This window comes from Pseudophryne corroboree (assembly GCF_028390025.1).
Source record: "Pseudophryne corroboree isolate aPseCor3 chromosome 3 unlocalized genomic scaffold, aPseCor3.hap2 SUPER_3_unloc_98, whole genome shotgun sequence".
Classification (NCBI taxonomy): domain Eukaryota; kingdom Metazoa; phylum Chordata; class Amphibia; order Anura; family Myobatrachidae; genus Pseudophryne; species Pseudophryne corroboree.
Genome location: NW_026967594.1, coordinates 179,702 through 194,159, shown reverse-complemented (window position 1 = coordinate 194,159; position 14,458 = coordinate 179,702). Strand labels below are relative to the sequence as shown.

The 14,458-nt window shown below is 48.0% G+C and overlaps 1 protein-coding gene across 1 annotated transcript in view; it reads left to right on the top strand.

Annotated features, from left to right (window-relative positions):
- The window catches only part of LOC134984936 (gastrula zinc finger protein XlCGF17.1-like), a 32,258-nt gene extending 26,356 nt beyond the window's left edge, over positions 1-5,902 (top strand). Inside the window, exon 2 of the mRNA XM_063950390.1 lies at positions 3,584-5,902. Coding sequence (XP_063806460.1) covers positions 3,622-4,767 — 1,146 coding nt within the window. The 5' untranslated portion in view covers positions 3,584-3,621 and the 3' untranslated portion in view covers positions 4,768-5,902. The remainder of the gene's footprint in view (positions 1-3,583) is intronic.
- Positions 5,903-14,458: the final 8,556 nt, after the last annotated feature.

Here is a 14,458-nt window from a genome sequence, read left to right as displayed (position 1 = left end):
CCCAGGAAGGGCAGTCTCCTTGTCTGTTCCAAATGTGACGTTGGAAGGTTCAGGATCCACCTATGATCCCAGAGTAGTTGAGTTGAGAGCGCAATACTCTGCAACAGCTTCTCCTTGGAAGATGCCTCTATCAGCAGTTCATCCAGATATGGAATTATGTTCACTCCCTGTTTGCGTAGGAGGAGCATTATCTCTGCCATGACCATGGTGAACACCCTCGGTGCTGTGGAGAGGCCAAATGACAACGTCTGGAACTAGTAGTGACAGTCCTGTAGTGCAAACCGTAGATAGGCCTGGTGAGGTGGCCAGATCAGAATGTGAAGGTACGCATCCTTGATATCCAGGGATACCTGGAATTCCCCCTGTTCCAGACCTGAGATCACCGCTCTCAGAGACTCCATCTTGAATTGGAAAACCCTCAAGTAGGGGTTCAACGTCTTCAGGTTCAATATAGGCCTTACCGAACCGCCCAGTTTTGGTACTACAAACAGGATTGAGTAATAACCCTTGGTTTTTAGGTGAGGTGGAACTGGAACAATGACATTTGTTTGTACCAATTTTTGAATGGCTTCCTGAAGGATAGCACTTTCTGTCAGCAAAGCTGGTAAGCATGATTTGAAGAATCTGTGAGGTGGGAGTTCCTGAAACTCCAGTCTGTACCCCTGGTTAACAATATCCTTCACCCAGGGGTCTAGGCATGATGACGCCCAGACGTGACTGAAATCTTTTAGTCTCGCTCCCACTTGCCTGATGTCCAGGCTGATAGGTCCATCGTCATGCTGAATATTTGGAGGAAGCAGAACCTGGTTTCTGTTCCAGGGAACCTGTTGGTGCAGGTTTTTGGGATCTTCCCTGACCTCCTCTAAAGAAGGTGTGAGGGGGTTTGAATTTTTTACATTTTGCAGTCCAAAAGGACTGCAGTGTAGGATACGATTTCCTAGCTAGGGCTGCTGCAGAGGGAAGAAATGTCGACTTACCCGCAGTCGCCGTGGAAATCCACGCATCCAATGCGTCCCCAAATAGTGCCTGACCTGTAAATGGCAGGTTCTCCACACTTTTCTTGGATTCTGCATCCGCAGTCCATTGGCGTAGCCAGAGTCCTCTGCGTGCCGAGACAGCCATGGAAGTAGCAGGCCAATGTCCTTCATGGCCTCCACCATGAAGCCTGCAGAATCCTGTATGTGACGTAAAAACAAGTCAGTGTCACTCCTATCCATAGTATCTAAGTCCTCTAGTAAGGTGCCTGACCACTTTACTATGGCTTTAGAAATCCACGCACAAGCAATAGTGGGCCTTAAAGCCATGCCTGTAGCAGTGTATAGTGATTTGAGCGTAGTCTCAATCTTGCGGTCAGCCAGCTCCTTTAAGGCGGTTGAACCAGGGACAGGTAAAACCACCTTTGTAGACAGCCTAGATACAGAAGCGTCTACAATAGGGGGGTTTTCCCACTTTTCTATTCTCTTCAGGGAAAGGGAAAGCAATGAGAATTTTTAGGGATCTGTAATTTTTTCTCTGGGTTTTCCCAGGATTTTTCAAACAAGGAGTTTAACTCCTTAGAAGCAGGGAAGGTAAGTTAGGACTTCTTATTTACTGTAAAATAAGATTTCTCTACTTGTTCTGGACCTTCTCAGAAATATGCAAAACATCCCTAATGGCTTCAATCATTAGCTGCACCCCTTTAGCAAGGGATGCATCCTCCCCCTGCATATCCCCCTCACCGTCCCCTGTATCAGAGTCGGTATTAGTGTCAGCTTGCATTATCTGGGCAAGTGTACTTTTTTGGGGTATGTAGGTGGGATTTTAGATGAAGTAGTGGGAGCTGAATATTTCAAACACTCCACAGATTGTCTCAAAAACTGCGTCTCTTATTATGTGACATCCATGTTGAAATCTGGGATATCATTCCCCTTAAAGAATCCACCCATGGGGGTTCGGATTCAGAAGGCCGAGACAGCACATTGCAGTCCTGAGTATATGGAATAGACTCCTCAGGAGAAGATACACACTCTGCAGCACAGGACACAGAGTCCTTAGACATGGTAATGTGGATATACACACTTACACAGACCGGAAAATGTCGGACACAGTTTCCCCCAGAGTACCTTCAGAGAGTCACAGAGTATAAGGAGCCAGCCACACAGCGCCCCTGTAGGAATTTATGATAAAAGCCCGGTGCTGACTGATCTTAATAGGGAGGGCAGCGCTCCCTGTCAGCGTCCTAGTTCCTATGATCTGCAGGGAGAAAATGGCGCTGGTGAGTGCTGGATCCGCTCTGAGAGGAAGCCCCGCCCCTTGTAATGTCGAGCGGCTTCCTGCACTAATTGTTTTTACTGGCCTGAGGATTTTAGTGCTAACAGGGGGATTAGCCCCTGTTATCTGCGTGACCAGTGTAGGGTTTATCCGTGCTGGCTCAGGACGCCCCTCAAAGCGCCTACACTGTGTGTTGCTGAGCCTTCCTGGAGCGCAGCCTGTCAGAGCTGCGCTCCCACGCTTGTGCCGCCATACCCTGCCGCTAACCGGGACGCCGGAGCTATACTTGCCACTTTTCTTTCTTCTGGCTTTGTTAGGGGGTGGCGGCCGTGTTGCAGGAGTGAGCAGTCGCCTCATGGGCTTGTGATCAGCACCCTCAGGAGCTCAGTGTCCTGTCAGCGGAGTAGAGAACCATTAACTCTTTAGGAAGTTGGTTCCTATTCCGACCCCCCCACCCCCAAGTCCCACGAAGCAGGGAGACTGTTGCCAGCAGCCTTCCTGTAACCTAACTAACTGTAGAAAATAAAAAACTAAGAAAACTCCTAGGAGCTCCTCTAGCTGTGACCGACTCCTCTGGGCACGTTTTCTAAACTGAGTCTGGTAGGAGGGGCATAGAGGGAGGGGCCAGCCCACACTATTAAACTCTTAAAGTGCCAGTGGCTCCCAAAGGACCCGTCTATACCCCATGGTATTAAATGGACCCCAGCATCCTCTAGGACGTAAGAGAAAGTAGATTTTAGCCTAGCAGATGATGATGATTACAGTGTATTATATGGTGTATTGCATGTAAAGTACCTTGTTCCACACCTACTCTGCTGTAGCAATATACCTTATATAAGGGTGAGTAACACATGTACAGGCTTACCAGCGTATGAGCACACACATAAAGGAATGCTACCTTACCAATGCTTCCAGGAGTAATGTTAGGAGACATTTCTCTGATCCATCAGCTCATATGACTGATATTATTGTTCATCTAGAATCTCCAGTTCATACAATATATTCCCCATCCATTGTTTTACATTGGTGCTGACATAGGACTTGGCGAGTGACTACATCTCCATTTATACTTCATGGTTAGTTACCAGTACAAGAGAGAGATATATCTAAGTCTTATTATAATATTACATTTGTTATTGTGAGTGTTCTCAGGAGGGTGGACACAATGATACTCTGAGACACAATATTATAAAGCCTTCATTAAAAGTTATGTTTTATTATACACACACATTTACAATTAAGTGCCCCAGAGAGTCGTCTTCTCCTATTGTTTACAAGATTAATATTGTTACAGAAAATGTCACATTCCCATAATGTATTTTATTTCCAGCAGATGGACACACAAGCAGGAATATCACAGAAGGACATCTAATGTTATCCTCGGATTGTGAAACAAAAGATAATGACAGTAGACCAGATTCTCCAGGAGATAACCCCATTACCCCAATTATACATCCAGCTCTATCAGCTGATCCCTCTGATCCTGGGAAATGTTCTCCTGATCACTCTGATATTGGTGCATCTGTTACAGCTCTGACAGTAAATACAGTGTTTCCCTGTTCTATAGATGCCAAATGTTTTACACAGAACACAAAGCCTATTAACCCACAGACCGGTAAGGCAGGTGAGAGGCCATTTCTGTGTTCTGAGTGTGGGAAATCTTTTGCATACAATTCAGTTCTTATTAGACATCAGAGAAGTCACACAGGTGAGAAGCCATTTCCATGTCCTGAGTGTGGGAAATGTTTTGCACGCAAATCAGATCTTATTATACATCACAGAAGTCACACAGATGAGAAGCCATTTCCATGTTCTGAGTGTGGGAAATGTTTCACACAGAAATCAGTTCTTGTTAGACATCAGAGAAGTCACACAGGTGAGAAGCCATTTCCATGTTTTGAGTGTGGGAAATGTTTTGCATACAAATTAGTTCTTATTAGACATCAGAGAAGTCACACAGGTGAGAAGCCGTATTCCTGTTCTGAGTGTGGGAAATGTTTTTCATCGAAACCAGATCTTGTTTGTCATCAGAGAAGTCACACAGGTGAGAAGCCATATTCCTGTTCTGAGTGTGGGAAATGTTTCGCACAGAACTCAGCTCTTGTTACACATCAGAGAAGTCACACAGGTGAGAAGCCGTATTCCTGTTCTGAGTGTGGGAAATGTTTTATACAGAAATCACATCTTATTAAACATGAGATAAGTCACACATGCGAGAAGCCATTTTCTTGCTATGAGTGTGGGAAATGTTTTATCCAGAAATCACATCTTATTAAACATGAGAGAAGTCACATAGGCGAGAAGCCATTTTCTTGCTATGAGTGTGGGAAATGTTTTACCTGGAAATCACAACTTGTTACACATCAGCGAAGTCACACAGGTGAGAGGCCATTTCCATGTTCTGAGTGTGGGAAATGTTTTGCACACAAATCAGATCTTATTAAACATGAGAGAAGTCACACAGGTGAGAAGCCATTTTTTGCTCAGAATGTGGGAAATGTTTTACACGGAAATTAGATCTTTTTACACATCAGAGAAGTCAGACGGGAAAAGCCATTTCCATGTTCTGAGTGTGCAAAATGTTTTACATAGAAATCACAACTTGTTACACTTCAGCGAAGTCACAGGTGAGAGGCCATTTCCATACTCTGAGAAATAAATCAGCACAATAGACATCACTCAGGTGAGGAACCATTTTAATCTTCTGGAGTTTTCTCATCAATGCCATGCGTTGTTCTTCAAGGTTCTTCTATTTGCTATGCTTTTTGCAATATACATGTTACCACTGGGTGAAATAATCAGATGTCATGACCTCATCTACCACTGCTGTACAGATGACCTGTCTTTTGCTACAGGTACTGAGAACCCAGTCCCAATCCTAAATGGTTGTCTAGGTGAGCTCCAGGTGTGGGTGATGCCAGTTGGCTGTGACTCAGTCCTGGTGAAACAGGTCCATATGGTAGAAGCTCACCAACAAAGGGCAGGGTGACAGCTCAGCTTTGTTACCAACCATACAAACGCTTGGGGGTTCAGAGTCACAAAATGCTGATCATGTGCGGAATCTTGGTCTCCTGGATGGTGGAGTGACACTTAGACATTAGTATCTGCCACAAACAGATCCTCATCTGAGGAACATAGCCAGACTCCAGCACTTATTTCCCTCAGAAGATCTACCTACAGTCATACATGTACTTGTATCATCATACAAAGACTACTGCAATGTCCTCTACCTGGGTCTCCCAGCAAAAGAATTGCACCCCTTGTAGCTTGTACAGAATGCAGCAGCCAGGCTGTTACCTAACCAGCCCGTTCCTGCCACATAACACCCATTCTCTGCTCCCTTCACCGGCTGCCTGTAAGATGGTGACTATTACATAATCTTACTGACTCTCCCAGCCCTACATGACCAGAGTCCCAATGTCCATGGTACCAGAAGCAGCTTCTGCCTCCTTTCTGCCCTGGTTACTTCCACCTGCAGATGAAGGACTGTTACCAGCAGTACCAAGAATCCACAAGAAGTTCTGAGATGTCAGGGGGACACAGGGTGGGTGGCACTATTGCTGTAGCGGGGGCTGCCAGAGGCACTGTCTATAGGTAATATTGTCCCCAAGCAGTGCTGAGGTGGAAGAGGGGGGGCACAGGGTGGCGAGCAGTAGGGGGAGACAGGGAGGTTGGCAGTAGTGAGGGGAGACAGGGCAGGTGGCAGTAGTGGAGGAGAGAGGGCGGGTGGCAGTAGTGGGGGAGACAGGGCAGGTGGCAGTAGTGGGGGTAGGCGGGGTGGGTGGCAGTAACGGGGGGAGGTGGGGGGAGACAGGGCGGGTGGCAGTAGTTGGGGGGAGACAGGGCAGGTGGCAGTAGTGGGGGAGACGGCAGGTGGCATTAGTGGGGGGAGACAGGGCGGGTGGCAGTAGTGGGGGAGACAGGGCAGGTGGCAGTAGTGGGGGTGGGTGGCAGTAGCGGGGGTAGGCGGGGTGGGTGGCAGTAGCGGGGGGAGACGGGGGGGGGGTGGCAGTAGTGGGGGGAGACAGGGCGGGTGGCAGTAGTTGGGGGGAGACAGGGCAGGTGGCATTAGTGGGGGGAGACAGGGTGGGTGGCAGTAGTGGGGGAGACAGGGCAGGTGGCAGTAGTGGGGGTAGGCGGGGTGGGTGGCAGTAGCGGGGGGAGACGGGGGGGTGGCAGTAGCGGGGGGAGACAGGGTGGGTGGCAGTAGTGGGGGGAGACAGGTCAGGTGGCATTAGTGGGGGGAGACAGAGCAGGTGGCAGTAGTTGGGGGGAGACAGGGCAGGTGGCAGTGGTGGGGGAGACAGGGCGGGTGGCATTAGTGGGGGGAGACAGGGCGGGTGGCAGTAGTTGGGGGGGAGACAGGGCGGTGGCAGTAGTGGGGGAAGACAGGGCAGTGGCAGTCTGGGGAGACAGGGTGGGTGGCAGTAGTGGGGGGGAGACAGGGCAGGTGGCAGTAGTGAGAGGGAAACAGGGTGGTGGCAGTAGTGGGGGAAAGAGGTTGGGGGGACAGGGTGGTGGCAGTAGGGGGGAGACAGGGTGGTGGCAGTAGTAGGGGAAAGAGGTTGGGGGGCCAGGGTGGTGGCAGTAGTGGGGGGGGGACAGGGCGGATGGTCACAGTACAGTACCAGGGGCTGCTGGAGGCAGTAAAGAGGTGTATGGGTCCCGCACAGAACCAGTTGATAATTAGACTTAATGATTATTATGCTTCCTTATTTCTAATTAATCCCTTGTATGTGTTACTGTTATTTGCTGTGTCAGCCTTTATGTGTGTTCTGTGTAATAATCCTGAAAGTAGTGCTGCTACTGATCTCATATCATTTGTAGTAACTTGGAAAAGATGAGATATGAGGTGCACTCTGGAAGGTTATAGGGGGTTAAAGAGGAACGCATATGTAATATCACGATGCCCTCCGGAAAATGGTCCTGGCCCGCCGGCATTCGCCCCTCAGGTATGTGGCCACAATGTGCGTGTCCGCACGGTCGCTGCACATGTGCATTTTGCCAACACCAGCAAACTGCTGCGGGCCACTATTGCGGCTGTGTCTGAATGATATGTATCTGTTTACTTACCTGCAATACTAACACGTAACTTGAATTGTTTCTGTGCTTTAAAGGATATTTTATCCATGTGCAGAGTAAAGTATATTTTAAGTTTAAAAATAAGAATTTACTCACCGGTAATTCTATTTCTCGTAGTCCGTAGTGGATGCTGGTAACTCAGTAAGGACCATGGGGAATAGCGGGCTCCGAAGGAGGCTGGGCACTCTAGAAAGATCTTAGACTACCTGGTGTGCACTGGCTCCTCCCACTATGACCCTCCTCCAAGCCTCAGTTACGATACTGTGCCCGGACGAGCGTACACAATATAGGAAGGATTTTGAATCCCGGGTAAGACTCATACCAGCCACACCAATCACACCGTACAACTCGTGATATGAAACCCAGTTAACAGTATGAAACAATAGAGCCTCTCAACAGATGGCTCAACAATAACCCGATTTAGTTAACAATAACTATTTACAAGTATTGCAGATAAACCGCACTTGGGATGGGCGCCCAGCATCCACTACGGACTATGAGAAATAGAATTACCGGTGAGTAAATTCCTATTTTCTCTGACGTCCTAGTGGATGCTGGGAACTCCGTAAGGACCATGGGGATTATACCAAAGCTCCCAAACGGGCGGGAGAGTGCGGATGACTCTGCAACACCGAATGAGAGAACTCCAGGTCCTCCTCAGCCAGGGTATCAAATTTATAGAATTCTGCAAATGTGTTTGCCCCTGACCAAGTAGCAGCTCGGCAAAGTTGTAAAGCCGAGACCCCTCGGGCAGCCGCCCAAGATGAGCCCACCTTCCTTGTGGAATGGGCATTGACAGATTTTGGCTGTGGCAGGCCTGAATTGTACTACAAATCCAACGAGCAATAGTCTGCTTAGAAGCAGGAACACCCAGCTTGTTGGGCACATATAGGATAAACAACGAGTCAGATTTTCTGACTCCAGCCGTTCTGGAAACATAAATTTTCAGGGCCCTGACCACGTCTAACAACTTGGAGTCCTCCAAGTCCCAAGTAGCCGCAGGCACCACAATAGGCTGATTCAGGTGAAACGCTGACACCACCTTAGGTAGAAACTGGGGACGGGTCCTCAATTCTGCCCTATCCATATGGAAAATCAGATAAGGGCTTTTACAAGACAAAGCCGCCAATTCTGATACTAACCACTTTCCACGTGATATATTTCAGATCCACGGTTTTTAGTGGTTCAAACCAATGTGATTTTAAGAAACTCAACACCACGTTGAGATCCCAAGGTGCCACAGGAGGCACAAACGGGGGCTGAATATGCAGCACTCCCTTTACAAATGTCTGAACTTCAGGTACTGAAGCTAGTTTTTTCTGAAAGAAAATCGACAGAGCCGAGATCTGTACCTTAATGGAACCCAGTTTTAGGCCCATATTCACTCCTGCTTGCAGGAAATGCAGTAATCGACCTAGTTGAAATTCCTCTGTTGGGGCCTTTGCGGCCTCACACCATGCAACATATTTTCGCCATATGCGGTGATGATTTGCTGTAACTTCTTTCCTGGCTTTAATAAGCGTAGGAAGGACTTCCTCCGGAATGCCCTTTTCCTTCAGGATCCGGTGTTCAACCGCCATGCCGTCAAACGCAGCCGCAGTAAGTCTTGGAACAGACAGGGCCCCTGCTGGAGCAGGTCTTGTCTGAGCGGCAGAGGCCACGGGTCCTCTGAGATCATCTCTTGAAGTTCTGGGTACCACGCTCTTCTTGGCCAATCCGGATCCACGAGAATTGTGTTTACTCCTCACTTTCTTATTATTCTCAATACCTTTGGTATGAGCGGCAGAGGAGGGAACACATAAACTGACTGGTACACCCACGGTGTTACCAGAGCGTCCACCGCTATCCCCTGAGGGTCTCTTGACCTGGCGCAATACCTCTCTAGTTTTTTTGTTTAGCCGGGACGCCATCATGTCCACCTGTGGACGACCCCACTGATTTGCAATCATTTGGAAGACTTCTGGATGAAGTCCCCACTCTCCCGGGTGGAGGTCGTGCCTGCTGAGAAAGTCTGCTTCCCAGTTGTCTACACCCGGAATGAACACTGCTGACAGTGCTAGTACATGATTTTCCGCCCATCGGAGAATTCTTGTGGCTTCTGCCATTGCCATCCTGCTTCTTGTGCCGCCCTGTCGATTCACATGGGCGACTGCCGTGATGTTGTCTGACTGGATCAGCACCGGCTGATGTAGGAGCAGGGATTTTGCTTGACTTAGGGCATTGTAGATGGCCCTTAGGTCCAGAATATTTATGTGAAGAGAAGTCTCCTGACTTGACCATAGTCCTTGGAAGTTTCTTCCCTTTGTGACTGCCCCCCAGCCTCTCAGGCTGGCATCCGTGGTCACCAGGACCCAGTGCTGTATGCCGAATCTGCGGCCCTCCAGAAGATGAGCACTCTGCAGCCACCATAGAAGAGACACCCTGGTTCTTGGAGACAGGGTTATCAAGCGATGCATCTGAAGATGCGATCCGGACCACTTGTCCAACAGATCCCACTGAAAAATTCTGGCATGGAACCTGCCGAATGGAATTGCTTCGTACGAAGCTACCATCTTTCCCAGGACCCGCGTGCAGTGATGCACCGATACCTGTTTTGGTTTCAGGAGGTCTCTGACTAGAGAAGACAGCTCCCTGGCTTTCTCCTCCGGGAGAAACACTTTTTTCTGGGCTGTGTCCAGAATCATCCCCAGGAACAGTAGACGTGTCGTCGGTACCAGCTGTGACTTTGGGATATTCAGAATCCAGCCGTGCTGGCGCAGCACTACCTGAGATAGTGCTACTCCCACCAACAACTGCTCCTTGGACCGTGCCTTTATTAGGAGATCGTTCAAGTACGGGATAATTAAAACTCCCTTTCTTCGAAGGAGTATCATCATTTCCGCCATAACCTTGGTAAATACCCTTGGTGCCGTGGAGAGTCCAAACGGCAACGTCTGGAATTGGTAATGGCAGTCCTGTACCACAAATCTGAGGTACTCCTGGTGAGGATGGTAAATGGGGACATGCAGGTATGCATCCTTGATGTCCAGAGATACCATGTAATCCCCCTCGTCCAGGCTTGCAATAACCGCCCTGAGCGATTCCATCTTGAACTTGAATTTTATTATATATGTGTTCAAGGATTTCAAATTTAAAATGGGTCTCACCGAACCATCTGGTTTCGGTACCACAAATAGTGTGGAATAGTAACCCCGACCTCGTTGAGGTAGGGGTACCTTGATTATCACCTGCTGGGAATACAGCTTGTGAATTGCCGCTAGCACCGCCTCCCTGTCTGAGGGAGCAATCGGCAAGGCAGATTTTAGGAACCGGTGGGGTGGAGCCGCCTCGAATTCCAGCTTGTACTCCTGAGATACTACTTGAAGGATCCAGGGATCCACTTGCGAGCGAGCCCACTGATCGCTGACATTTTTGAGGCGGGCCCCCACCGTACCTGGCTCCGCCTGTGGAGCCCCACCGTCATGCGGCGGACTTAGAAGAAGCGGGGGAGGACTTTTGCTCCTGGGAACCTGCTGTTTGTTGCAGCCTTTTTCCCCTACCTCTGCCCCTAGACAGAAAAGAGCCTCCTTTTCCCCGCTTGCTTTTCTGTGTCCGAAAGGACTGAACCTGATAAAATGGCGCCTTCTTAGGCTGTGAGGGGACATGGGGTAGAAATGCTGACTTCCCAGACGTTGCTGTGGCAACTAGGTCGGAGAGACCATCCCCAAATAATTCCTCCCCCTTATAAGGCAAAACTTCCATGTGCCTTTTGGAATCTGCATCTCCTGTCCACTGGCGAGTCCATAAGCATCTCCTAGCAGAAATGGACAATGCACTTACTTTAGATGCCAGCCGGCAGATTTCCCTCTGTGCATCTCTCATATACAAGACTGAATCTTTGATATGGTCAATTGTTAGCAGAATCGTGTCTCTGTCTAACGTGTCAATATTTTTCTGACAGTTTATCTGACCACGCAGCTGCAGCACTGCACATCCATGCTGACGCAATAGCTGGTCTAAGTATAATGCCTGAGTGTGTGTAAACAGACTTCAGGATCGCCTCCTGCTTTCTATCAGCAGGCTCCTTAAGGGCGGCCGTATCCTGTGACGGTAGTGCCACCTTTTTAGACAAACGTGTGAGCGCTTTATCCACCCTAGGGGGTGTTTCCCAGCGTAACCTATCCTCTGGCGGGAAAGGGAACGCCATTAGTAGCTTCTTAGAAATTACTAATTTTTTATCAGGGGAAAGCCACGCTTCCTCATACACCTCATTTAATTCATCTGAAGGGGGAAAAACTACGGGTATTTTTTTCTCCCCAATCATAATACCCTTTTTTGTGGTACCTGGATGTAAATCAGAAATGTTTAGCACCTCTTTCATTGCTTCAATCATGCAGTGAATGGCCCTGACTGGCATTAGATTCGACTCATCCTCGTCGACACTGGTGTCAGTATCCGTGTCGACATCTACATTTGCCACTTGAGATAGCGGGCGTTTTAGAGCCCCTGATGCCCCTTGAGACACCTGGACAGGCACGAGCTGAAGACTCGGCTGTCCCACAGTTGGCATGTCGTCAAATTTTTTATGTAAAGAGTCTATACGTGCACTCATTTCTTTCCATAAGCTCATCCACTCAGGTGTCTGCCCCCCAGGGGGTGACATCCCTTCTAAAGGCATCTGCTCCGCCTCCACATCATTATCCTCATCAAACATGTCGACACAGCCGTACCGACACACTCCACACACACAGGGAATGCTCAAACAGAGGACAGGACCCACAAAAAGCCCTTTGGGGGGACAGAGTGAGAGTATGCCAGCACACCAGAGCGCTATATATACACAGGGACTAACTGAGTTATGTCCCTAATAGCTGCTTTTCAATAAAATATATTATATATACTGCCAAATTTAATGCCCCCCCCCTCTCTTTTCCCTCTTACTGGTACTGTAGATTGCAGGGAAGAGCCAGGGAGCTTCCTTCCAGCGGAGTTGTGAGGGAAATATGGCGCCAGTGTGCTGAGGAGATAGGCTCCACCCCTTTTTTGTGGCCTATTCTCCCGCTTTTTATGGACTTCTGGCAGGGGTATTTACCTCATATATAGCCCCTGGGGCTATATATTGAGGTATTTTAGCCAGCCAAGGTGTTTTTATTGCTGCCTCAGGGCGCCCCAGCGCCCTGCACCCTCAGTGACCAGAGTGTGAAGTGTGTGAGAGGAGCAATGGCGCACAGCTGCAGTGCTGTGCGCTACCTTGGTGAAGACTGAGTCTTCATGCCGCCGATTTTCCGGACCATCTTCTTGCTTCTGGCTCGGTAAGGGGGACGGCGGCGCGGCTCCGGGACCGAACATCAAGGCTGGGCCTGCGGTCGATCCCTCTGGAGCTAATGGTGTCCAGTAGCCTAAGAAGCCCAATCCAGCTGCAAGCAGGCGAGTTCGCTTCTTCTCCCCTTAGTCCCTCGCTGCAGTAGCCTGTTGCCAGCAGGTCTCACTGAAAATAAAAAAAATCTAAGACTATTACTTTCTAAGAGCTCAGGAGAGCCCCTAGTGTGCATCCAACCTCGGCCGGGCACGAAATCTAACTGAGGCTTGGAGGAGGGTCATAGTGGGAGGAGCCAGTGCACACCAGGTAGTCTAAGATCTTTCTAGAGTGCCCAGCCTCCTTCGGAGCCTGCTATTCCCCATGGTCCTTACGGAGTTCCCAGCATCCACTAGGATGTCAGAGAAATATAGATAGACTAAAATCTCTATTAAAGATATGAAATAAAGTTGTTTAAAAACAAAAGATTTCCGTTGAGTCTTTTTATTTGTCTTTGTATTATCTTATTTCCAGATAATTGTTGCTATGGTGACAGAAACAATTTCCTGTTAACGTGTCACTTGTGTTGTTACTTTTGTGTCCACATAATATCAGTGTTGCTGTGTATAAATATCCCGTCTGGTGTATAAAGGTGGGTACACACGCTGCCATTGTGACTATGCAATTTCCCTTGAAGTATCCAGAGCCCAGAACCACCAATAGTGACTATGTACTTGCAATTTTGGCTATGTCTGATTTTGACAGCTCATTTGAATAGTGGGATGACATTATTGGGGGAGGGGGACTCTTTCTGTATGCGTTTCGGGTCTGGGGTGACTCAAGGCATGCCTTGAAAAAGTCACTCCAGACTCGAAACGCGTTGCCCAAAGGAGGTCTTTGCACAGGTGAGGTGGATGTGTGTGTGTCTCCCATGTAAGGTAAGACCTATTTTATTTCTCTATATTTGGCATTTGGAGCTTCGTTACCGGACCTCAGCTCAACAAAATCATATATTCTTCCTTGCTGGGATCTCGCACAACCCCCCTCCCCCTAAGGCTTGTATGTTTATTTTTTCAACCATTTTAAACCATTTATTAAATAAATTGTACCTTTATTGCATCACTGTACAAGTCTATTTGACGCAGAGACCTTTATATGTGGAGTTATGCTGTATTCATTGTGAGTAATGGTACGCTTGAGACGTACCTTATGATAACGATACCTTGATGTGTGTTATACTGTTCCTCACTATGTAAGTGAGGTATGCTGTTTCTAAGATCACCTGCATATCTTATTTGTGGGGTTAAGATATAAAGAAACCATTATAAGGGTTATCGCACATTATATTGTGTAAGTGAGGTACGCCACCTCTAATCTACTAAAAAAAGATCATTCACTTTCATAAGGAGTACCGCATTATAATCTCGTGTATGGAATAATCTTGAACATACAGTTGGGCAAAAAAGTATTTGGACAGCCACCATTTGTGCAAGTTGACTCACTTAAAACGATGAGCGAGGTCTGTAATTTCCATCATAGGTACACTTCAACTGTGAGAGACAGAATCTGGAAATCACATTGTATGATTATTAAACAATGTATTTGTATATTCTTGCGGAAAATAAATATTTGGACAATCAGAAAGTTTAACTCAATACTTTGTAATATAACCTCGGTTGGCAATTACAGAGGTCAAACGTTTCCTGTAGTTCTTGACCAGGTATGCACACATTGTAGCAGGTATTTTGGCCTACTCTTCCATGCTGATCTTCTCTAGATCTGTCATGTTTTGAGGCTGTCACTGGGCAAGCAACACGGACTTTCAACTCCCTCCACAGATTTTCTACTGGG